The 27,096-nt window shown below is 38.7% G+C and overlaps 1 protein-coding gene across 17 annotated transcripts in view; it reads left to right on the top strand.

Annotated features, from left to right (window-relative positions):
• The window catches only part of Grip1 (glutamate receptor interacting protein 1), a 644,165-nt gene that overhangs the window by 558,587 nt on the left and 58,482 nt on the right, over positions 1-27,096 (top strand). For all 17 annotated transcript variants that reach the window (XM_074083851.1, XM_074083844.1, XM_074083854.1 and 14 more), the window contains 3 exons: positions 6,721-6,907; positions 7,487-7,632; positions 16,827-16,907. In XM_074083851.1, coding sequence (XP_073939952.1) covers positions 6,721-6,907; positions 7,487-7,632; positions 16,827-16,907 — 414 coding nt within the window. The remainder of the gene's footprint in view (positions 1-6,720; positions 6,908-7,486; positions 7,633-16,826; positions 16,908-27,096) is intronic.

Below are 27,096 nucleotides of genomic sequence, written 5' to 3'. Positions count from 1 at the left end.
TAGGCCATTTGTATGGATGGTGAATCATGGCAAAAGTCAGAAATATAATAAAAAGTCTCTTTGCTGTATTGGTGATGAGTAGAGGCCAGAGCTTGCAAAACAGAAAAAAAAAATTCACATATATTTCTAGTACAAAGTAAGGACATGGCAAGAAAAGAATGGAATATTCTCCCATAAATATTAAAACATTCTGTATCATTGACCAAAGGGAGAAATACAGAAAGTCTGTAATAACACATTACAAGACTAAAGCAGGAAGGTGCCATATTTGTTTCTCAAGGAGAATGATGAGTTCACTGAGCTTTAGGTTTTGAGGAGAGTCACAAAGCCCAGGGAGGGTGGCAGAGCTATGTCATAGAGGAAATTCTCTTGCATCCTCTTCCAGAATCTTACTGGCCTTGCCTCCACTGCCTGGGCTGTCCTCCTGCTGCCACAGAGGCCAAGGCTCTTTCCTAAACCCCATCAGGCCCCTGTCTTGGCAGCATGACTGAGCAGTGGCTCTAGCTTGTTCCTTCCTGCACATAGCCTGTTTCCAGTTGGCAAATAGCAAAAGTCAGAACACATACCAGAGTGGCCTTTGCTCTTAGGTCACTATCACTTACTACTAGAGAGGGTGACATTGAAAAGAGCTGAAAAGAAGAAAATGAAAAAACCTAACAAATTTTATGTCTATTCCCACCGACCCTTGAAGAAAGAACAGAAGATGAAAGCTGCTCATGGTAAGCTTCTAGAAGTAACCATGCATAGAGCCCTCATGTGGGAAGCTCAGAAGCTGCCTACCACCCTTATATCTTGCAGATACGGAGCTGTTGACTACCTCTTCTGCCCTCCTGAACCAAATCACATGATTCACAGTGCATTGGAGTCATAGAAGTCAATCCTAGTATGGGACAATAGGGAGATAAAGGTCTCAAATAACAGGACCAAATAATAAAAGCATCTTATGCTAATAAGCCTTTCAGGCATAAGCCTTTCAGGGGCCATATATGGTTATATATGCCTGAAATCCTAGCTATTCAGGAGGTAGACGTAGGAGAATTGCAGTCTGAGGCTGGCCTGGCAAAAGTATGAGACCCTATTTGAAAAATAAACTAAAGAAAAAGGACTAGAGCCAGGCGCCAGTGGCTCAGGCCTATAATCCTAGCTACTCAGGAGGCAAATATCAGGAGGATCGCGGTTCAAAGCCAACCCCACGCAAATAGTTCTTAAGACCCTATCTTGAAAAAAACCCATCACAAAAAAGGGCTGGTGGAGTGCCTCAAAGTGTAGGCCCTGAGTTCAAACCCCAATACTGAAAAAAAGAAAGAAGAAAAGGAAAACGACTGGGACATAGCTCTTGTTAAGCAAACCCAAGCCCCTGAGTTCAATCCAGAAAACTGCTAAATAAATAAATAAGCAAACAAACCTTTCAGCATGTTTGCTCTCTTTACTTTTTAAATGCTTCTCATATCTGATAATAAACCTCACTTCACTGCCTCTTAAATTAAACAAACACTTGGAAGATTTTTTTTAACATTTAGAGGCAAAAGTTTAAAAATCTCTGTCTTTGGATTCCCTTTCCCTTCCTTACACTAGGAATGATAGGAATTATGAAAGACAGTTATTCCCAATAAAACTGAAGAGTTGTGAACAAAACATGACTTGCATGAATGAGAATGGGGCAGAGCAGACATGAATTCTGAACACAGCTTGGGTGCACACTAGCGAGCCAGACTCAAGTGTAGGGTGTCAGCAGTTTAGTCATTTACATCTTTACTTTGAGTAAAAGTAGATAATCTTAGTGCTAGAGCCAATAACTTATAGCCTATTGCTAGCTAAATGCCTTGCAGGAGTATCTACTACTGGAGAGGAATTTTCCACTGAAATCTTAACCTACAGGGCTATAATTCATAAGTCACCTTTATTTTCTTTTGCTAGTTGGCTATATTAATGAGGCAGACCAATCAAGCTCATCCTTTTCTTCTACAAATAATATTGGTTGGTTTTATCTTTTGGCTTTTTATCTTTATGTCTATAACTTAGCTTTTTTATGTATAAATATAGTTTCTAAGACTTTAATATGTATAAGTAATCAATACAATTTCAAATGAAGTTTTCCTGTTTCAAAGAACAGATTCCAATATTTCAAAGGACTTTTAGAAATAATTATGAAATTTAAGTTATATAATTCTATAGTTACAAAATAAATAACTTTATATAATTACAAATCAATATATAATAAATACATAAATTATTATAAGTCCTAAGTTAAGTTGCCTAATAATTTCTGTCACATCAACTTGTCTCCAGATAGAGCTGATAAATTTAATGATACCCTGATTGAATTAGTACTTACTTCTATTTCCAAAATCTTCTAAGGTGAAACCCCTGAATTCTCTTCTCTATTCCCAAAATTATAGCAAGTTACTCCTTTGATAAAGTCTTCACTACATCTAATCTAATCCCACCTATTACTATTCAAGTAACTTTTTTTTTTAATTTCTGGTTCTTTCTTAATGGAGGTGGGAAACAGCTAACTCAAAAACAGATTTTAATTCCAGTTAAGTGGTCTCAAAAATCTATCCCAAATTGAGCTCGCAAGTGGAAGAAAATGCTGATGTGAACCTGTAGACAGATTCACTTAGAAGAGAACATTGCTATTGAAATCCAAAAAGCTTCCCTAGAAGGTGAGTAGAAATAACCTGCCACATAAATGATGCCCTAGCATTGTTCTCCTGTGAGTTATAGCTGGAAAGAACACAGCTCTCCACATTCTTACCAACAGAAAGAGGTAGCCTCTAGTGGTTTTGTGAGCAATCAAAAGTACACTCAGTATCAACAAAGCCACACTAGAAAATGTAACTAAATTAATATATGATAGTCCATGTCAGACACTGGAACTGCAGGCCAAATCACTACCTACACAAAACCTTTAATTGTAGCTACCCCTACCCATACACATCACATACTACTTTAACCAGAATTCAGTTGAGGCAGAATGATGATGGTGCCTCTTAAGGAACAGTAGGGTTTTTTCCCTTACCCCCTCCTAAGCAAATGATCCATCTCACCCTCCCTTAACCCTGTCTACAGTGGTCTACCAAGATAGAAAAGTTGGGGCCCTGAAGAGTGACTTGTGGGTCCTTATGGCAACTCAGCAGCATCTACATGAAGTGCTAATTCCAAAAAGAAAAATGTAGCTGATAACATAAAATGATTCGTTCCTCATTTATTCAGCTCTTACAGATGTTCCAGGCACTAAGATTTCAAAGGTAATCTTGAGATGATCTAGTGCCAACCTTTCATCAAGAACTCAGGGTCAAGCAGAGAGACAGGCAGGCAAATAAAAATCTGATACTGAAATAGGAATGTGGAAATGTAGGAAAGTAAGTAATTCCGCCTGTATTAAAATGGAAAGGGGCTTTGACATCCCAGGGGAGGGACTAAAGAGGCAGAGGGCACTATGTACATGAAGACACAAAGATATGCAAGCAGGTCTGGAGCACATGGCACAGGAGGGTATATGAGACTAGGTGGGCGGGACAGGATGAATTTATGAATAGTTTTGTGTGCACTGCTAGAATTGAAAAGTTCGGTTTATAGGAAGAGAGCCTTTGAAATATTCCAACCTGGGAAACAACCTTGGCCTATTAGAAAGCTCACCCTGGCAGCAAGTTGGAGGAGCATTAGCAGGGATACTGGTAGGAAATTGATAGAGTAACCTGTAGTAGTGATGGGAGAACCCCATTTTAACTGGAAGAGGGAAGTTGGGGCCTTATCAAGGAAAGTTCATTTGGCAATAACATCTAGAAAGCATTGAGAATGAGGAGAACTCAGAAATAAGTACATTGGAATTGTTGAAATAAATTGTTGAAATAAAAAGTAATGAAAGTCTGATTGAAAGTATAAAAAGGGAAAAGATTTATGCAAGATACATACAGGTTCTTACAGGTTCTTCATCCTGTAAGAACCTAGCAATTGATTAAATTTGAGACAATGGGAGTCATGAGTCAAAGGCCCAAAGACTGAAAGCATGATGGTCTTTTCATAGAAATGGGAAAGGAATGAGAAAGGCGAGATGGTTTACCTAATTTTGAAAATAATAACTTTGAGAAGCCAGTGAAATGTTTGTGAATAAGATATGTATCAAAAGAAGAAATTGATCACTGAAATTTGAATGAAACTCGATAGACTTAAGAAAATGCATGCAGAGGTTGTATTGTAGAACTTAGGATAGAACTGGAGGGGGAGTCTTTGTAAAATGTACAGAAGGAGGCAAAGTTTCTAGCAAGGGACTGAGACAGCAAGAAAGGAAGAGCAGAGTTTCACTGACACCTACAGAGCAATTTCAGAAAGAAAGGGATTGTCCTGGCTAGTTGCTGCAGAGTAGTTAAGAGCAGATGGAGCCATTGACTTTTTGGCAATCAGGAAGTCATCTCTGAGAACAGTTTTAGCAAAGAATGAAGGGAGAAGACAAATTTTAAACAATTTCATAATCGGTAAAAATCTATAGGCAGAGGTCAAAAACTAGGAGAGTGAGTGGGAAAGTTCAGAAAAGCAGCAAGAGAAAGTTTTTATGGCACGAAATCATGGAGTGGTCAGGGGATAATATCAAAAACACTAAAAAGAGGTTGGGAGCATGGCTAAAGTGGTAGAGTACAACCTAGTGTCTTCATGGCTGTGGATTCAAACCCCTATACCACAAAAACAGCAACAACAAATAAACCTAAAACCCACTAAAAAGAGGAGTGAGCCTTGAAATGAAAGAAAGGTAATGTAAAAAAAGAAATTGGTGGTACAGAAGTTTAGGCCGAGATTAATATTATTTAAGGAATGCTTGTTAAATTGGTTGAATTTTTTTATTCTTATAGAAAATGAACTAAAGCATAATGTTTGACCCTTATAACAATAGAAATGTTTAAAAGTGACACTGTAAGAAACCAAATAAATTTCCAACAAAGAGTTTCAGGGCCCAAGTGAGAGTAATATGAATTTATAGTGATTTTCTCTAACTCTCTTCAGCAACTTTGTTACAGCTGTGAAGTTAACTGAGCATTAGCAAACAGCATAAAATATTCGAGTAGGGCGAATCACACGAGGTTTAAGAATCTCTGCTAAGAGCAGATGCATCATTGAAATGGTCTCCGGGGTCCATGTGGAGTTAATGAGAAATGAGAGCAGTGAGGGAGAGGCTATGGTAGACAACGACTTTACAGCTGAATTCCCCAGAGTCATGCATGATGCTAGGGAACACTTCCACGATCTACCCCTACTCTGTTTCTACAAGGAATGCAAAGGGTCTACTTAGGATACTTTCATTCAAAAAGGAAAAATTCTTGTTAGTGATATTATTTGAAAACCAGTGGATCAGGAGACAAGTGAAAGAGAATGGGATTACAAGTCATGAAGAGGAAAATGTTAGATTGTAGGGACTGGGAAACATGACCAATATACAGGGTGTGTGATCCATGAGGGGATTCGATATTGAGATCTTAGAAATCAATCCATTTTGAAGGAAGGGCTGCTGACAGTTCAAGTAGGCTGGAGTAGCTAAGAGCTGAAGAGCCACAAAGCCAACATGTTAGAAGGTTGTCACCATGATAAGATCAAAGAAAAGCTACAGGTAGAGGAAGGAGACAGATTAAGAATAAAAACCTGAAGTCAGCAAGGATAAAGGACAGAACTTGGAAAAAGTAGAAAACTGGATTTGAAGATGAGACAAAGTACCGATTATGGAATTTTAAGGAGGAGCAGTTTGAAGGGGAAAGCACTGTGTGTGAGGAGCAAGTATTATAAATCTTTCTCTTTCCTTGTCCCATGTAGGGAGGGTGAAAAAAATGGCTTGTGCTGGGAGAGAATTTTGAGGTGTCAATTAAAGTAAGGGTGATAGAAGACCCTTCTTTGGAGAAAGTAACATTTCTCCACAGGATCCTACAGGCAGAATGTTTGCTCTGAGGGCATAGGAGGCTGGGACCAGTGGGCAGGGCTTGAGAGAGGCATCCAGGAGTGGAGTAGCCCTTTCATGATCAAAGCTAAGGATGGAAATAAGATGGAGATGTCCAGCTGGACACTCAGATGAGTGTTAGAGAAATGAATGAAATAGGAGACAACAGGTAGGCTGGACACCCAGGGAAAGAACAAGGACTGAAGAGACCAAATTTGGGAGTACAAAGAGTGGATGGCATTTAAATGATTCCATGGTGCCAATCCAGTGCTGGAGTAAGGTTGTAGACCATCACAGCCTGACCATTCATGAGGCCAGATGTAGATTGTTGCCTCAAAGCTGAAGGTTGGATTGTTTGTAATCAGTAAGTAAAAGCATGATGGAAAACTATTAGACCAGGCAACCAAGCTCCTTTTTTCCTAGATAGGATACAGTCACACAAAAAAGATGAAATGGCTTATAGCAAGTCCTCCCCAGCTGGTTCTCAATTTTGGAGCCAAGGCTAGAACCCACATACCCTGATCCTATCTCTGTCCTATCCCTGTAGCCCACACAACAGTTCCTGAGTGGTGGGGACACGGAGGGGGTACACTGGTGTCATGACTGAAGTGTGACAAATCTTGGAAGATTCATTTATCTTGTTCAGCTCTGGGCAAATGTTTTGCTGGAAGGCCAGTATTTAAACTCCCATTGTTGCCAATGAACTTTTGTACACAGACATGGTCTATTTTGGAAATACTAGTATTCCTAGTATTTGAACCTAAAGTCACTCTCTTTCATGTATTTTTCTTCTGTAGTGTCTTTAGCCTCTAGCACAGTGGGACTGGCTGGACAGGTTGTTCACACAGAAACCACCGAGGTTGTGCTGACAGCAGATCCTGTCACGGGATTTGGAATCCAACTGCAGGGCAGCGTGTTTGCCACGGAGACACTCTCTTCCCCACCTCTGATTTCCTACATTGAAGCTGACAGCCCAGCAGAGAGGTGAGAAACTTTTCTTCCCCAGCATCTTTTTTCTGTTCTGCATTTCTGGTACTGGCTATCACTGAGTGGCTAATTAATTCAATGCAGGAAATGCAAGATGTAATGAACTTTCTGTTCTGACAATAAAATTTTATTTTCTCGATCAGGTTCAAGAATAATTATGAGCATGGATGCCTTTATCTGGCAGATTTTGTCGGTCAGGAGACTAGAAGCTATATTAATTAAAAAGGAGAAAATTCATGCCAAAAATCTGAAGTTCAAATGTCAATACTTTCTCTGTCATGCAGGATGTACATTCATCATTGCTATATGTTGGCTCAGATCAGATTGTAACAGCACTGTGTTTATGAATTATTAATTACTTCTCTGCAATACTTCAGGATTCCTTTTCCCACAATTATAATCATTTAACACCAGACTACAAAACACTGCAGTTGGTCTAACATGATGCCCACAGCATTGAAAAACAAGACCAAATGCTTATGCTGTTTTGCAAGGATCAAACAAGATAGATTAGGCAAGCTCAACCTGATGAGTACTTACTCAGTCTACAACCTCTAACATGTGGCTCTAAATTAGATGTGGGGTGCTACAGATTGGAGACAGAGTGATGGCCATTAATGGAATTCCAACTGAAGACAGCACCTTCGAGGAGGCCAATCAGCTCCTCCGAGATTCTTCCATCACGAGCAAGGTCACATTGGAGATCGAGTTTGATGTTGCAGGTATGATCTGAATCTCAAGTCGGTGGCAAAGTCAGGAGTGGGCTGCATGTGAATTATATTGGTTATGTGGTAGATGGGGAACTGTTTATTTATACACTGGACATGTTTTGTTTAAGAGGCTTGAGGTGTCATTTTAAATTGAGCTTGTATTATTCATTAAAATAACACCACAAGAACAACTGAAAATAAATGTGACAAATTGAATAAGTACTAGTCACTATGGAGGTGATTTTTTAAAGTCTTGTCACCTTTATTCTTCTGGCTTTCCCCTCCAGGCTTAGAGAAACCAGATTCTGTAGTCCCAGAAACAAGCAGAGTCTGCCTGATCCTCCCTACTGCAAAGAGCTTATGAAAGTTGCATAGGGAGAGTGAAAATTCACTAGGTGAATGGCTACAAGCCCAGTAGGTAAACATTTGGTCTTTAGTGTTAAAGACAAATAATTCCTCACACCTATTAAAAATGACAAGGAAGACTTTATTCAGGACTATTTCTGTAGGGTCAAGATGATTGCAATAGGGGAGAGAGACTGAACTCAACTCCAAATACAGCCAGGGCAGGTGGAAAATTATAGGCAGACAAAGGGCAAGGTATGGGTGGGAGGGTCAGTGGATCAAAAAGTACTAAGAGGAACTTGATTGACTATTAGAGGGATGGGACAGGTGTTCACTAAACTGATTCAGGCTTAAAACTGGGCTGTGAGGCCAAGGATAAGTCCTAGTCAAAAAAGAGGACCCAGGGGACCCTAACTAAAGTTTGGTCATGGAAGCAATCCTAGTTAGACGCTAACAGTTTTGTGGATATTAAAGATTGGTGCTAGTTCCCATTTAAGAAAGTTATTTCAGTTGGGGATGTAGCTTAGAGGTAGGGCACTTGACTAGCATGTGCAAGACCCTTAGTTCAATCCCCAGCACTACAAAATAAAAGAAAAAGAAAGTTGTCTTCATACAGAAAATGCTACCCCACAACACAATAACCTTTGCCTACCAGTAAAGATGACACAGGGATCATATTATTCCAACTAGTATTTGCTAAGTATTTACTATGGGCCAATTACTTTCCTATATACTGTAGATTAACAGTAGACAGGAAAGGTAAAATCCCTGTCTTTGTGATGTTTCTATTATAGTAGCACAGAAAGTTAATTTTAAAAGCTACAAATGTAAACTTGATAACAAGTTCTCGAGAAAAATAAAACAGTGTGGGGAGTAGAGAATAACTATGGGGAAACTATTTTGTAGGATGATTTTCTAGGGAAGTAACAGTTGAGTAGAAATTAGAAGGTTAAGAAGTCAGTCACCAACCATCTGAGGATCTGTGAGGAGAGCTTTCTAGGCTGCTGAAGCATATAAAGGAGTGTAGGGTAGGGTGGGTTTGGATTTGAAGGTAGGGTTGGAAAGGCTAGAGGGGTCTAAGTGATCCAGTGCTCTAGTAAAGAATTTAGGTTATATTCTAAGTGTTATGAAACTAGAAAACAAGAGAGTAGGATAACCTGATGAATGGTTTGGAAAGAGCCTTCTGTAATGTAAGGGTAAGATCACAGAAGCAGAAAAAAACAGGAGATTGTAGAAGTTGGCAGGTGAGAAATGGTAGTGGTTTGATGAGGTAGTAGTGCTAGAGGTGGTGACAAAGAGTCAGAACAGAACATGGTTTGGAGCAGGGCTAACAGAATTTGCCCATGGATTGGATATGGAAGAAGAGGGAAGGAGCAGCTCATGGATGATTCCTGAGGTCTAAGGTGAGCAAATGAGTATTAGGTAGTGTGATGTCTTTGGCTAGAAAGAACACTGGAACAGGGGTAATTTAGGAATAGCAATAGAGTTCTGTTTTAGACATGAGTTGGCATCCATAAGCACTACAACAGAAAGGAAATAAACACAACTATTAGCTAATTTAGAAGACACTACTGAATGCCAGTTGCTAAATGATAGACACTGTGCTATGTTCAGATCTTTAGAAAAGAAAATAGAAGGTGCCAATGTATTTCTCCAAGGAGTTTATAGCCAATTTGATGAAAGTAAGACCTGGTGAAATATAATAAACTTGCTAAATTTGTCTGGCCACTGGAATGCAAGAGGAAGGGCCAGGGAAAGCTTAGGCAATACCTCCTGGAGTCTAGGATTAGGGATCTGAGATAGTTAGAAGGGACCAAGAGTGACCAGCATGGCAGTGATTATTATAAAGGCATTGGAAAAGGTGACCACCAGGGAAAAAAATGGAGGAAGGAAACTGGAGGAGGGGACTCTGTCTAAGGAATTCTAAGATTTAAAGAGAAAAGATGCTAGCAAAGGAGATTTAAAAAAAAAAAAGATGCAGTAGGAGAGGTAGGAAGAGAACCAAGGAAGACAGCATTTTGGAAAACAGTTTCAAGGCAAAAGGTCACAATAGCATGAAGGTATTACAGGGAGCTGAAGTAGCATAAGGCAAGAAGTGTCCTTTAGGTTTAGCAATTAGAAAGAAAGACACTGGCAGAGTAGTGTCAGAGGTGTTGGGAGTAGAAGTCAGATCTCAGTGTACTGAGGAGTGAGTGAAAGGAAGAAGCATAACACTGTGCTCCTTGTCTACCTAGGAATTGGGTTTGGAAAGAATTTGGCAGAAAAACAAATGCAGTGAATAGATGTAAGAGACTGGAGGCCAGTGTGGACTTCTCTTTTTAGAACTTCTACCATATTTAGTTACTTATGCATTGCTCTGTTTTTAATAATTGCCTTATTCTCTATTCAGTATTCTCAGCCTAGGTCATTTGGCAAGGTCAAGAAATTTAGTTATACAGAAAGGAGATAGGATGGCAGATGAGGGGGAGTCATAGTTCGTAGGGGTGTTATTTTGTTTTGTTAAGATTGGAGAGATTTGAGAATGTCTGGGACCTAAAACAGTGAGGGAGAGAAGAGATAATTGGTGTGGTCAGGTCCCCAAAGGAACAGATGAGGATAACACCTACAACGTAGTAGATAACTAGTCTAGTGTGGAAGATAGAAGACCTCTTCCTATGAATTGGAACAAAGGAACCGAGTATATTCTTAGCTGTAAGAACTAAGTTCTTAGCTATAAGAAACTAAGTAGTTCATGTAAGAACTGTCAAGGAAAAGGCAAAAGTGTCAGTAGTATCTTGGGGAATTGAAAAGAAGGATGGTGACTTAGAATAGCAAATGAGGGAATGAGTGAGAAAAACAACCAGAAGCATGGAAAGGGATTTTCAAGGTTAGTAGGAGGCCAGCCAGAGCCTGAAAGCTATAAATTTATAGCAGTGTCAACCTGCAGAGTGAAACAAGGTTATTTGTTGGTGGTAACCGTGTTTGTTTGTTTATTTTAGGGAATCTCAGCTGCAAAGGAGTAGGGGCAGAGAAATAGACAATTAGACTGAGCCAGAGATGAGAGTTCTAGAGAAGGTTCAACAGAACAAGAACTTAAGTCCAAGAGGCTCAAATTGTTAGGAGATCAGATGAATATCTATGACAATAGCACAATAATTATTATGATAATATTTACCAACTGCTTATTTTGTGACCTGTCATATCCCTAAGTACTATGTGTGCATTAAATCACATAATCCATATGACAATAATGGCAGAGGTTACTATTATTATGTCCTCAGAAAACTGAGGCACACATAGTTAATGATGAGGCTGGCATTTTAACCCAAGCAGCCTGGCTTGCAAGGCCACATTGTTAATGACTACACTATACTGCCTGGGTTTGTAAGAATCTAAGTTGGAGCAGGATGGGAATTAATAGAGGATCAGCCTAATAGGCTGAGAGCAGAGGTAGGACCTAAGGAACTAGGAGCCTACTGGAAGAAAAATGGGCATTAAGCCAGGAGAGAGAGCCGATGGCTAGGAGATTGAGGGAGAAGTGATGTTTAGAATTTCAAGAAAGCTCAAGCAAAGATCAAGGTAGTGAAGATGCTAAGGTGGAGTAGAATGGAGGTGAAGATCATTCAACCAGGGAACATCAGGAAAGTGGAAATGCAGTGTGAGGTAAAAAATAAGAGCTATATCTATTAAACCTACTTCATTCTGGACCCAGCTTATCTGATAAAGGACAGGAAAAAGGAATTTAAGGTCATCTCCCTTTCCTTTATTGGTTCCAGAAAGCACCCATTTCAAATGGATGTAAATAGGGCAAGAAAAAAAAAATATGTTCCCATCTGTCATTCCCTCTTCCTCGTTCATGGCAGACATCACTAACTGATATCATTTTTCTCCTGCTGAATGTAGACACAGCATTAAAATCCCCAGTAAAACACTCTAGTTAATCATTACTGATCTATTGGAATCTACTGGAAACTATTAGAATCAGAAAAATCCTTTTTAGCCAGTCAAGAATTTGGGACATTGATAGAGAATCTCTGGTATGAGCTAGTTCAAGACTTCTCTGTCCTTCAGGCTTTGTGCCTAATTGTCTGGATATGAGCCATTCATTTCCAAAATTCTTCCTCAGAAATATTTTATACCCAGATATTAATTCTCTAGCCCTATGTTTCTGAGGTAAGCTATCTGTACTTAATAAATATTTTAAGTGACTTAAAGGTGCTTAAAAAGCTTAACTGTAAACACACTTTCGCCTAAGTACTACCTTTAAATAGGTAGCATTCCACAAACAGCATCATGGTAACTTTAACTGAAAGCCTTTTTAAATTGAGAGTGCTCATAACACCATCTCTCTAATAAATAAAAGTTTAAATTATTTACATTCTTTGATAAAATCCTTCACTATACATATAATTTCATAAATTACATGTTTCTAAAATATGCATCATATATTTTTGCCTTACTCGATTCTGTCTTTTAAACATTAGTCCACTATGAATATCATAGCTCCTTGAAGTTCCTACTTTAACTCTGAAATTATTTTATTGAAGAAAGTAAAGCTTTATTCTGAAAAGATGTCTCAGTGAAAATCCTATCAAGTGATCTTTGCCATCATTACTGGAACCCCACCCCCCAGTGCTTTTCTCTGAGTAGCGGGGAGTTAAACATTTACACTCCTCACAAGGACATCCCAGTTGATGAATTATGATGTGGTGGTTATCTTACTGCACCAACAAATGCTTCAGGCTAAAAAGCAGACCAATTGGAAAGAAGAAAACCTTTTTACCCAAATGTGTTTTTAATTATAGTATTAACAAAGATAAAGCAAAACCAGGCAAGTGCAAAATAATCACATTGGAGTCTAATAAAACAAACATCATTTGTCCTCAGATTTATATTTACTACTCTAAACCTGTTGTTTTTCCAAATATTGGAACCTTTTTCTCTTTAACAGTATTTCTTTACAAAACCCCAAATTAAATCTGCCTTTGCTTTAACAGCCAAATAATTATATAGGGACAAAGTATCAAATGTAAAATAAATCATGCTGGCATTTAAGGATTAAAATGAAGCCACAGCTTGATCAAAGAGATTTATTAGTCATTATTTGTTCATCCTTCTGAATGTTTCAAATCTTATGTAGTCAGAAGTGATCCATTACTGTTTTCCAGGAAGTAATAATATTTCCTCTAATGTCATTAACAATTTTAATCTTGGTCAAGTTTCCCTGCATTAAAAATTTATAAAAAGGAAATGTTGCTATAGTAACTATTCTAGATCATGTTTCCTGGCCCTTGTGACTATAAGACCTTACTTGTAGAAGGATAGCATCACAGACAGAAAAGATGTTGTATACATAGATACATAAATGCAAACAAACAATATTTCCCACTCCCCTGTCACAGGGAACTTTTTTTAAAAAATGAAAACAGTCATACGTACATAAAATAGGTTCCACAAATAGTGCAGCTTCATGTGCTCTTGCTTTTGGATCACTGTGTCCTTTATCCAAACAATCAAATCACATAATCCTGCTATGCCTTTGAACATGAGGATGTCACATTTCTGCTTGCTCTCAACCCATTTCCTCTGAATCAATGTATTCATTAGTGATCTTTCCGTTACTACAGAAACATATTCCTGCTAGTTTAGGCAGAGAAGAGGCATTTGCTGGAAGCATGACCTGTGTTTCACAGACAGAAGAGGCTCCAACTAGACATCAAGGCTGTGAAGGCCAACCCAGGCCCTCTCCAGGACTGAGTGCTCGCTCCTCATTGCACACTTGTTTTGTTCTTCCTTCTCTTTGCAGATGAGCTATTGGTACATATGGGCAAATCCTGGCCACTGCCCATAGTGTGCATCCTAACTTCAGATTCTTAAATGGTCAATTGAGAGGTGGGGAGAAAAGGTGCCAATTACCCTTGTGTTATTGGAATGAGGAATGAGCCAGACTTTGGAAAGAGATGGAGGAAAGGCAGGGATTAGAAAAACACATGGAAAGTAAATATTTATGGTACATGCAATCTATGGGAGAAATAAAAATTTTGTCTGTTTTAAGTTCTGCTGAGAAAAGGGAAAGATACAATACAATTCTTAATGATTAAACATAGTATTTTGTATATTATAGTATTTATATATTATAAAATATTTATCTTATGTATAATATATGTGTATGTATATATATGTGTATATATGGATTCGCTTACTGGCACATTAGAGTGTTTGTTAAGGATGAACAGACACCAAAGTTATTTACTCAAAGGCCTGGTCACAGAGGCTTTAGAAGAGTGTGAGGAAGTGGAAAGGCAGCTGATTCCTTCACACCCCTCTGAAGTGAGTCAACGAATAGAGCAGAGTCAGGAAGCCCAGGAGGGAAAGCCCAGAAGCACCACAAAAACACAGAGAAGCAATTTGGGGATCCTTCTTTACAGGTGGTTTTTAGAAGCCTGGAGGGCTGAGTGAAATCAAATTTTTAATGTGTTCGCTAGTTTAATGCTCTGTGGCGACCCTTCGTAATTGGAAGATTAGATTTTGGTCTTGTAAAAAGTTTACTGCCTAAACTTCTCAAGGGAAAGGAGAAAAGGCCAAGAACAATTTAAAGCACAACAAGGAAAGGAGGACTCTAACTCTATTTCCATGAGTCCAATCCTAACTTTCACCTCTACTGTGCAGAGACTCAAAATGTGCTCAACACGCACTTGACAGAATGGACTGGATGCCTGAGGGCCTCTTAGTTCTACCACGTCCCAGAGTTCCGTGTACTAGATGGGGAGAGGTAGCCTTCAGTCAAGCTGATGAGGCAGTAACAGAAGTTTAGCTGGCCTATACCACAATCTTTCCCTTCTATTAATATTTCCTTTGCTCTTGATGCCTCTTTGTACTTTTTCTAAAACCTTTAAGAAGTGATTGTAGTCCTTAGTAACTTAGAATTAATACATGCTCTCTCCAGAGGATATTTCCACTTAGCACTAATTAAAGGTCCCCCAGACTGCTAAAAGAATTTCAAGAACATGCTTAGGAATATTTAGCAATTGCTTCATTTCTCAGATATTAGTCAGGTCCTAGTAAAATTAGCTTAGTCCTACTGAGGGTTGAGAATCAGCTTGTGCACAATGGTTTTTTCTGTTGTTACAATACTAACTTACTTATTTCTGTACTGGATGGCCATTATCTGAGCCCATCTTCAGCCTCCAGGGTCTCCTGGTCCTCTCTGAGACCTCCTGAAACTCTCCAGGATCTTGAAACTTAAAGGGTCACTCTTGCTGAACTTGGGGACCTCAGGGTCCCTGTGTTCCAACTCAGCATTCAATATAATTGGTCGTGACCAGTATTCTGGTTGTGAAATCTTATGAATATGGATATCATTCATGCTCCTACCCATCTCTCTCTTTTGGGGGGAGGGGATTACTGGGGTTTGAACTCAGGGCTTTGTGCTTGCTAGGCAGGCACTCCACAGCTTGAATCATGCTTCCAGCCCTTTTTAATCTGATTATTTTTGAAATAGGAACATTTTGCCTAGGCCAGCCTGGACTGCTATCCCCTTATTATACTCTTTCCTTGGTAGATGAGATGACAGGTGCATGTAACTGTGTCCAGCTATTGGTTGAGATGTGGGTCTTGTGAACTTTTTGCCCTGACTGCCCTCAAACCACAATCCTCCCAATCTTAGCCTCTCAAATAGCTACAATTATAGGCATTAGCCACGAGCACCTGACACTGCTTCTACTTCTTTATACTTTTTCATTCCCATCCCCAAACAATAGCCATCACACCAAATTGACATCTTTTCTGAAATTTATTCTCCTGCCAACTTCAAACAACAAATAAAAAAAGAAGAAAAAATTGCTGGTGAATTATGGTTGGGGGTTGAGGAAGCACATAATCAGAACTGGGGTTCCTAAACTTTAGTATGCCTATGCATTTCCTGGAGAATATGGGTGTTTTTTTTTTTTTTTTCAGTATATACAATTTTATTCATCAGTTATACCTCAAAGCTGACAAATAAGCAAGGAGTAAAAGTAACAGAAGTAAAGTAATTATGGATTCAATGCAAATTGTATCAGGAAAAAGCTATAGAAATAACTTCAAAGTTGATCTTATTGTTTATCAGAACAGCATTATATCCAAATCATAGCTGATGTTTATTCATGTGGCAGGAAGTTTTTATAGTACATAGATTACATCCCAACAGCACTGTTATAAAGTCTAGACCACTGATTTCAAAACCGAGAATATGTTTAATGTACACATTCTGGGGTGGCTCATATCTGTAATCCCAGCAATGTGGGAGGTGGAGATGAGAGGGTCACTGAGGCCAGCTTGGACAAAAGAGTTAGGGAGACCTTATGTCAAAACACAAGCTGTGCCTGGTGGTACACACCTGTGATCCCATCTACATGGGATGCAGAGGGTCTGAGGTCTAGCCCCAAGCAAAAGCACGAGACCCTATATGAAAAATAACTAAAGCAAAAAGGTCTGGGAAGTGTGGCTCAGGTTGCAGAGCACTTGCCTGTAAGCACAAAGCCCTACATTCAATCCCTAATACTACCCCAAAAAATGCAAATTTCCAGGCTCCATCATTAGAGATTCTGATTTCATACATCAAGGATGATTCAGGAATCTTTATGTTTTACTGGGCTTCTGCACCACACTTGAGAAATATGGAACTCAACTGTGGCTGTGATTGTAAACAGCTCACCGTGGGTAGAACACACATCATTACAGGAGCTTAGTTTATCTGGATCTTACAGGCAATCAGCCTACTTCAGTTCCTACAATTTGGATACCAAAGTCATGATGCAAGTGCTCCCTGATACATTTTCACTGATGGGTACTCCAGTCTTCTCGATGTTCTATAAACACTTTCTTTTGTTTTCAAATTACAGAATCTGTCATCCCAAGTAGTGGAACATTTCACGTAAAGCTCCCTAAGAAACACAATGTGGAACTCGGAATAACCATAAGTTGTAAGTAAAAGTGGTTTCTTTAGTTAATTCATAGGCCCAAGTAAGCAGCCAGTGCTTTTTAAGAAAAGTAGTTTAAGTACCTGTTACTGAAGCTTCTCAAATTTTAATTAGGAAAATTGTCATTCTGTAGGTGTTTCAAGTAATAGACTTATTCTTAAAAACTGATATAAATAAAAGCATAATTTATTCAGTATCCATCAAAGAAATTGGTGTGATGCTTCTTTTTTAAAAAAATACACATTTATATATTCAGTTTCTTTTTTAATTATAAAATTTTTTATTAGAACGAATCCATTAATGGGGGAATTCATAGTAATAATTTCAGTTAGGCTTATACTGTGCATTGGTTACATCATCTCTCCCACTCAAACCCCTCCCCACCCCATCTACAGCAATTGCAAGAGGTTTCTTTGTTCTATTTTGTATAAATATATGAAGTCCATCAACCATGTAGCCTCACCGTAATCTCCTTCATTCACCCTCCTCCTTCCCACTAGTACCCTCCCAATTGGTACAATGTATTCAGTTTCTTTGAGATATAGTCATGTATGCAAAACTTCAAAATACTTGTTTTATTCACATATATAGTCATTTGCAATTATGTTTTATGATGGTGTTTTATATGCACTAAGCATTAGTTCTAAAATTGGTATAACTACCAACAATGGTAACAACCCAAAAAAAATCCCACAAAAATGGCTTGAATTTTAGCCAGCCTTAAACAAGTGCTATTCATGGAAACTGGAAGTGTTATGCTACTGGATGGAGAAGTGATGTATAAGCTTGTCACACATGCTTGTCAGCTCTTGTAGAGTTACAGCTACATTTACACAACTAATCATCACCATGCTGAGTTTGTGTCTCCTTGTAAAAAATACTCATATTTTGTCAGTTGAGAAAGCAGAATTTGCTATAAAAGAAAAAAAGCCAGGATCCATTTTCATTCCTATGAGATAATAAACTCCTGAGGCCTCACACGGTTCCTGGCACACACAGGGTACTCATTTAATACTTGCATATGTTGAGCAAATGACTAAGCAGTCTTCCTCAGCAGTTCTCTACTAAACACTGTGTCCTCCAGGAAATGAACCCATTGGACTTCGATCACATGATAAAGCGAGAGCACACAAGGGAGGGATGAGGATAGGTAAGACACCCAAAAAACTAGATAGCAATTGTTGCCCTCAATGCAGAGAAACTAAAGCAGATACTTTAAAGCAACAGAGGCCAATAGGAGAAGGGGACCAGGAACTAGAGAAAAGGTTAGTTAGAGAAGAATTAATTCAGAAGATAACACACATGCATAGGAAGCAATGCAAGTCAACTCCCTGTATAGCTATCCTTATCTCAACTAGCAAAAGCCCTTGGTCCTTCCTATTATTGCTTGTACTCTCTCTTCAACAAAATTAGAGATAAGAGCAAAAAAGTTTCTGCCTGGTAGCAAGGGGGTGGGGGGGAGAGTAAAGGGGCGGGGGGAGGGAGAAGTGGGGGGAAATGACCCAAACATTGTATGCACATATAAATAAAAGAAAAAGAAAAACTAACATAGGCAATGAATATAGATGTTTATGCAAAGGCCATTGAGCGAAACTTTGAACAGAGAGAAAGAAAATTAAAGTGCACAGCTGACAAATTAATTCCCTAAAGTTGCACCTATTATTCCTATGTTTTGGGTAGGCCTAAGTCTCTTGTCTCCATATTTTCTGAATAGTAACAAAAGCCATCTTAGTCATGTTTTGGATAGTAGACCACCTTAAACTCATTGCCTCTGCTTGGAAATTTACTAAAATGATTAAGGGATGGTAACTGTGACCAAGTGTCTAAATGAAAATTCAGCATGAAATCCCCCAGATAAATATCCCAGGCAGGAACCACAATTTTAAGCCTTCTTCACTCTGATCTCCTCCATGTGAAACAGGAAACATTTGTCTTCCCCTTTCCTATTTCTCCCAACTTTACACTGTTTTACTAAAATAATTTTTTGCAAAATTTTTTTAAAAAGCAAAAGGCAGTTGCATGGACTAAAGAAACCATAACTTGGAAAATGATCAAGAATGAGGACTCAGAGACCAGACTGCCCCTCTCCCTTATCTCCTCACCCTCTCTATCAGGTTTCCTCTTTTATAAGGTAGTGTATGTATTCCCTTCTGAATAGCATTGTTGGCAAGATTAAATGAGTTAGTACATATACAACGCCTAGAATACATTGTGAACCCTAATGAATGTTAGTACGATGATCACTAGTTACTTTGCACATAAGAACCTAATGAAATACTTTAAGCACAGCTCTATATAACAATATCTGGTGTTGACTATAATCATACCACTTAAGCAGGAGATCCAGGGATCTCCTTTTCAAACACATGTAATTACCGTGAGAGAAACTGAGGCACTGCAAGGTTATTTTTTTACTTTTCTCACTGTTTTTGCACAAAATTCCCTCTCCATCGTCTTCATCTTATGAAAACTTGAGTCTTAAGAAGCAACTCTCCATTGTAGGAAACATACATACTATCAAAACCATTAGGGCACCCTTTCCAGACCTAATTGACTGAAAAATGAGCCCCTCTGATTTTGGGCACATTGAGCAGTTTTAGTCTAATTTTCTTAAGTTTCTGATGAAACATTTACAGCACATTAGCATCAGACATTACTTTTGTTAATGCTATAGCTATAATATAGAGTGATTTATTATATCAAATAAAGTGGAACAACTTAGCAGAAGGATGCAGTTTGGGACTGAAAGCTGCATCCAATCCCCTCATACACCTGCCAGTCAGAAATCACAACTCCTACCTTCCAGCACAGCCGCCTGCCTTTCAAGTCAGAGAACCCTGGTTGTCTCTGTTGTGTGCAGTTGTCAATAAAGTCCTTTTGACACTGGTGATATCTTTTGAGATTTTATTACAGGATTTCTATCTACTCTAGTGCCTAGGCATGGCACTAGGCAATTGTATGTTTTTATTTAATCCTCAAAACAGCCCTGTGACCTCTATCCCCATTTTATAGGAAGGGCAGTACAACTCAGTTGGGTAACATCTCCAAAACCCAGAGCTAATAAAAGGTGAAGCAGGAGTCCAAACCCATTCTATCTGCCTTAACCCTGGCTTTACTATAACTACAACACTCAGCCCTGTCAGCATCTGATTGATGAATCTTCCTACAACCTATATCAAAAAAGCAAAAGGCAGCATTTTGTGTGTGCAGTTAATTTGTTGGCCTTCTTTTTTAGTTATGACTTGTTTTTAGGAACAAAGGCTTGCTTTATTTTTTGGAAAATCATAAAGAAGCCTTTATGATAAGCACAACAAATCTGTCATTCTGCTTCGCCCCGAGTCTTAAGCATACTTACAAGCAAATGGTTCATGTTTTTGCCAACTTTGCAATAAAAACTTTACTCACTGCTCCATTTAAAAACAAATTACTTGTTTTGTTTGTCACATATGAGGTATATGGTTGAAATTAAAGTTTAATGTGAGAGAGAGAAAGGGAGAGAGAGAGTCCACTATAGTTTGGACATGTCATTGGTCTCTGAGCAAAGTACCTTGACTGGCAGAGTAAGCTCCACCGTTCTTGGACTACTTTGTTGATTCCCACTTAATTAGATTCAAAATTCAGCAGAGTCCACTTGTCTTCAAAGGCAGAAAAAGTTATTCAAACAAAAGATACAAACGTTCATCTTCTACCTCCTGTGACAACTATCTGAGAGGAAAGGAATCTGTGTTTTCTCCAGCTGAAGGTGGCCATTCTCCAGTCCTATTCAATATAGTTTCTTAGGCAGAGCAATAAGGCAATAGAAAGAAAAAAAAGGGTACAAATAGGAAAGCAAGAAGCCAAATTATCCTTATTTGCAGATGATATGATCTTAACTTAAAAGACCTTAAAGATTTCATTAAAAAATTCTCTCATCTGATAAACACTTTAAACAGCAAAGTAGCAGGTAACAAGATCAACATACTAAAATCAGTAAGTTTTTCAATACAACAAACTTACTGAGAAATAACAATAATAAGCATACTGAGAAAGAAATCAAGAAAACAATCCCATTCATAGTAGCCTCAAAAAAAATTTGGAAACAAAATTAATTAAGGGGTAAAAGACCTCTACAACAAAAACTACAAAACTCTGAAGAAAGAAATAGAAGATGGAAAGACCTCCTATGTTGATGGATTGGCAGGATTAATATTGTGGAAATGGCTGTACTTCTGAAAATGATCTATAATTCAATGAAATCCCCATCAACATTCCAATGATGTTCTTCACAGAAATAAGAAATCCATCCTGAAATGCATGAGAAGCAAAATAGACTCAGAATAGCTAACACAATCCTGAGCAAAAAAAGGCAATGCTGGAGGTGTTACAATACCTGACTTTAAATTATACTGCAGAGCATAATAACAAGAACGGCATGGTACTGGCACAAAGACAGACATGTAAATCAAAGGCATAGAATAGAAGACACAAAAATAAGCCCACACAGGTATAGCCATCTGATTTTTGGCAAAGCACCAATAACATACATTGGAAAAAAGATAGCCTCTTCAACAAATCATTTGGGGCAAACTGGAAATCCAGATGTAGAAGACTAAAACTAGAGCCCTATCTATCACTCTGCACAAAAATCAATTCAGATGTAAGACATGAAACTTTGAAGCTACTAGAGGAAAACAATGAGAAAACACTTGAAGGTATATGCATAGGCAATGACTTTCTGAATAAGACTCCAATAGCTCAGGAAGTAAAAGAATTGACAAATAAAACTACATCAAACTAAGAAGCTTTTGTACATCAAAGGAAACAATTACCAGAAGAAGAGACATCCTACAGAAGAAGAGAAAATCTTGTCCAGCTATTCTAGTAACCAGACTATATAAAGAGCTCAAAAAACTAAACACCAAAAGAACAAATTGCTCAATTAATAAATGGGAAAATGAATATACAGTTCTCAAAAGAAGTACAAATGGCCAATAAATATAGAGTAGGCCAAGAGAATGAATAAACCCTTATACACTGTTGCAGTGTAGATTAGTGCAGCCACTAGGGAGATCAGTATGGAGATTCCTCATAAGATGAAAAACAGAACTACCACGTGTTCTTGCTGTACCACTTCTGGACATATATATAAAGAAATGTAAGTCAGCATACAATAGACATGCCTGCACACCCATGTTTATAGCAGCACTATTCACAATAGCCAAACCGTGGAATCAGCATAGGTGCCCATCAACAGATGACTGGATAAAGAAAATGTGGTATATATACACATGGAGTTTATTCAGTCATAAACAATGAAATTTTATTATTTCCAGGAAAGTGGATGGAACTGGAGATCATGTTAAGTGAAATAAACTGGACTCAGAAAGAGCCTCTCATATGCAGAATCTAGAAAATATTTTTTTTTCTATATAATATATATGACATGAATGTAAAAGGAGGGACTATTATTTTTGGGGGGCAGCTAGAAGGTACAGGGAGGAGTAGAAGAGAGGGTGATGAGGGTAATGTGATTGATGCACATTATATGCATGTATAAAAATAGCATAATGAAATCCACTAGAAATTGTATAAAATAATATAGGAGGAAGGAGAAAAAGATAAGAAAGAGTAATAGGAGTGAATTTGATCAAAATACAACATAATATGCATGTATGGAAATACCACAATGAATCCCCCCTTGTTCAATTAATGTATGCTAATGAAAAAGTATCTGTGTTTCTCTATGAACCCGTTTCTTAAAATAAGGGATGACCAGTGGTTTCACCTCTTCTGAGCTTAAAGGATGGTAACCTGAACACAGACTTTTGGTACTGCACCCATCCTGTCCCCCACTTTTAATGATAGTATAAGATTTTTCAAAAGACAAAAACCCATAAGGAGATAAAGAACAGGTAAACAGACAACAACCAAAGCTGACAAGAAACCTGATTTACATCCTATTTCCCAAGAGGCTCAGGTGGCATCTGGAAATGTGGGGACCGATGGCATCAAGAACTTAAGGTAAGTAAGAGTGATGATAAAGCTGAGATAGGAGGATTAGTTGAAAACCTGAGAATGAATTAGTCCTTCAGATTCCTTTGCTCACTCAGCCAAGTGGCATTCCTTATTCTGTCAGAAGCCTTGAGTTTTATTCTCTGAAAAGCATGAACTAGAGAGATCTCTAGTCTAGACAGGGAGAACACAGCTGACTGTAGCAATGCTGCTCTAAAAGCTGAGATCAGATGCAAGTTTGCCTACTGAATGTTGACACAGCTATCCTTTCTCCATTAAGCTCAGTGAAGCCAGGTGGTTACACTTAATATACCCTCTGTGGTGTGAATTTCAAAGGTCCCCTACCACTCATGCTTTGAGTCCTTGGTCCCTTGCTGATGACTGTATTTTCATGGGTTGTAGAAACTTTGGAAGGTATTGCCTAGCTGGAGGAAGTAGGTCACTGGGGATGTGCCTTTAACATTACTCTGGGTCCCCCAGTTTGCAACTTTCTGTCCCTGCTTCCTAGCCACCATGATGTGAACTGAGCTGTTCCACCACGCCCCCCACCATAGTGGACTACAACCTCTGAAACTGTGAGCCAAAACAAATCTCTCCTCCCTTCAGTTTTTTATTGTCAGGCATTCTGCCATAGCTATGAGAAAAGTCACTAATACACCCTCCAAACAGGACAAAGGACTGGGTCATCTGATCTACAGAAACTCCCTGGCCTGAACTGTACTGTAAAAATCACAGTCCACAGGCACCATCACAGAAATAATTTTATAAAATACCCTGGAATTGGGGGTTGGGTGTGGTGGCTCATGCCTGTAACCCCAGTTACTTGGGAGGCAGAGGCAGGAGGATTGTGGTTCATGGCCATCCCTAGCAAAAGTTACCAAGACCCTATCTCAAAAAGAAGTCAGGCATGGCAGTGCACACCTGTAATCCCATCTACTCAGGAGATGGAGGTAGAAGGATTGTGGTTCTAGGCCCAGCAACATTAGTTGGAGACTCCGTCTGAGAAACAAACTAAAAACAAAAAGAACTGGGCTCATGGTCCAAGTGGTAGAGTGCTTGCCTAGTAAGTGCATGGCCCTTAGCTCAATCCCCTATACCGCGAAAAAGTTTAAAAATTACCCTAGAACTGACGGATATGTTTCCAAACCAGTGGGCCCATAACCCATGAATGAAAACAAACCCACCCCAAGGTACATCATCCTGAGATCTGAGAACACTGACAAACAAGCAGTCTTATAGGGCTCTAATGGGAGGGAAAGGGAGGGAGAGTTTTTACACAATGGGTCAGAAAAATAAAACATTAATCAAATATTCAGAATGGCATCAGCCTTTTCAACAGCAACTATGGAAACTAGGAAGCTATTGAATCAATGGAAGGGTGCCTTCAAAATTCTGAAGGGAAGGGTTTTCTAGCCTAGAATTCTTTACCCAAAATTTCAGTAAAATATACATGTAAAAATATATATATACTTTCAGCTATACAAGTTCTCAAAAACAAAACAAAACAAAAACCCTTCCCATGCACTCTTCCTCAGGAAACTACAGGAGAGTGTGGCCACCAAAAGCCAGAAAGAGGGAGAGTTGTCTCAGATGCAAGGCTCCAGGGATGCAAAAGAGCAGTGAATGAATCTCTGGGTTCCCAGGGTCAAAGGACAATCCTTAGGTCTTTGTGACAATCTTAGAAGCAACCCATCCAGAGATGTATGACAGCGCTGCTAGAATTCCTGATAAGATTTAACATATTGAGAGAAGACTTAGAATTGAATTAATGATAAACACAGGAAAACTAAGCAAACAAAAACATCAAGACAATGCATAACTACTGGGCAAACATTCTGCAGAAAAGGAGGGAGACATGACTTACTTTCTGAGAATACTTTTGTTAAGTCAATACTGAATATTGATCATACAAAAATTATTTGTAGTAAACTGTTGGAATAATGGAGGGCAAGAAAGGTACAAGAATATAGTGGTAGTACTAGAGTAAAAAGACGACTAACACCTCATTTTTTTGTAATAGAAATAATCACTAGGCCTGAAATATAATTTAATAGTAATAGTAGTCATATGCTATTTAACAAAATGGAAACAACCAAAAGAGTGGAAGATACAAACATTCCTCTACCTAATGTGGAATTATGTCCCTGATAAACCCCTCATGTGTTAAAACTATCGTAAGTCAAAAATGCAATGAATGCACCTAACCTAGAAAACATCATAGCTTAGCAAAAGAGCACCGAAGACCGTTGGTTGTTTACCCACATGACCGCATGGCTGACTGGGAATCATGGCTTGCTCCCACTGACCAAGATCATAAGAATATGATATATGGTATGATATAGACGTGCCATATTTCGCTAGCCTTGGACAAGATCAAAATTCAAACTTCAAAGTATAATTTCTACTGAATCATTAAGTGAAAAAAACCCAAAAACTATAAGCTGAAGCATCCTCATATCAGGTACCGTCTGTGACTGATCTAGGGAGGCAGGACATTGAGGATGGCTCTTATAGAACTTCTGACTCTTGAAGTTATATTTATACACAATTTTGATATAAATTTAAAAAGTAATACAGGAAGTAGTTTCTTTGTGGAGGGTCAAGAATATACACTTATGGGCAATATGGAAAATGTCAGTTATTGTTATGTTATACAAATGGCTGTTTGTGATTTGAGATGACATTGCCAGTGACACCCAGCTGCTGGATTGAAAAAGCACTGTATACAGACATGAGGATGATGGGTTCTGAACAAGCCTCTGGATGACTGTAATAATGTGGGTCTAGTACATGGGCAGTGACATTGAAGATACAAGTGAGGAGCCTGAATTAAAACTATCTCATGAAGTATGAGTGGGAAAGAGTAAATTTAATATGTATCGTATAACATGGAGTTTTGCATTGTTGGTGTTGGTCCCTTTTGTCAGGCTTTCAGTTCTGTGTGTTTGACAGATAAGTTGAGATTTCAAGGAGCTATCCTTCCTTTTCAGAACTTAATGTTTTGTTGTCCTTCCTTCAAAAGCCACACTCTTGATTCATTCAGTACACCCCACCCCAACTCGAGATGCGTTTGTATGGCCTTCCCAGTAAGAATCAAATCTCTGAAGAGAAAAAAACTACTTCCTGCCTCCTCATCTCATGAGGTTTAACCAGTCCTGCCTCTTCTTTCTTATCCAATTGACTTGAGGTTTCATAGCCAATGCCCAGTGCAGAGATGACTCACTCATAGTTGATACTCAGAATTCAGTGATTCTGTGGAGGATTCCTGTCAATCCAAAGCACTGGCTGATGTGTATTCTTCTTCCAAGGATCAGACACTCAGAAGCCCTGAGGGGTGAGGCAAGTTAGCAAGATGAAGGCTCCATCTAAAGGGAGGAGTAGGAAAGTGAGTTCAGTATGGCCTGATGATAATAATAAGCGTTTACATATTGCATTCTGTGTGCACTGGTTCAATCACTTTACATGTAGTAATTCATGTAATCCTCCCAATGAAAACTGTAAGGTAAACACTGTTATTATTCATCATTACCATTTTCAGAAACAAGGCACCTAAAGCCCATGTGCTCAAGCACACCTAAAAGTGGCAGAGCCAAGATTTTGAACTCGACCATTCTGCTGCTAAGTCTCAGCTCCTATTCAATATACCATGTCTGTACCCCACCCCCTCTTTCTAGAAAAAAGCCATATATCTACTTAATAAAATCTATTACTTTGATGTGTTTTGAAGCACTATAAGGAAAGTAAAGCACGCTTGGTTATGACTTTTTAGGCAGTGGAGAATTAAACATGGTGGTAGAGTGTACCAACCATGACTGAACTGTGTGAACACACATGGTAATGACAGAAGCAGGAACTCATACATGTTCACACCTACTCTGTGTCCAACTTCATCACCCCAGTGGCATCCACCTTGATAAACCTTTCAAGTCTGAAAAATGGACTTGATTAGAGGCAAAAGAAAGTAATCTAATGAGAACAGCCAACCCTGCATGTCTACAGACCATAAAAAGTTTCTGACTTTTCTGAAAAGTTGTGTAGATTTACCCACAAGGTCACGGTGCTCTTTTCCTCAATGCAAAAATAACAGAGGTGGGGCTGATGTGTTTTATTTCTGCTGCTGTTGTTGAGTTGCATATACCATTTCAGTGGAACATGAATTTTTTTTAGCCAAAGGAAAAATTTGAGTGCTATGTGAGGTTTA

The sequence above is a fragment of the Castor canadensis genome, chromosome 8, assembly GCF_047511655.1.
Source record: "Castor canadensis chromosome 8, mCasCan1.hap1v2, whole genome shotgun sequence".
NCBI classification, from domain to species: domain Eukaryota; kingdom Metazoa; phylum Chordata; class Mammalia; order Rodentia; family Castoridae; genus Castor; species Castor canadensis.
This window is presented reverse-complemented; position numbering and strand designations above follow the sequence as displayed.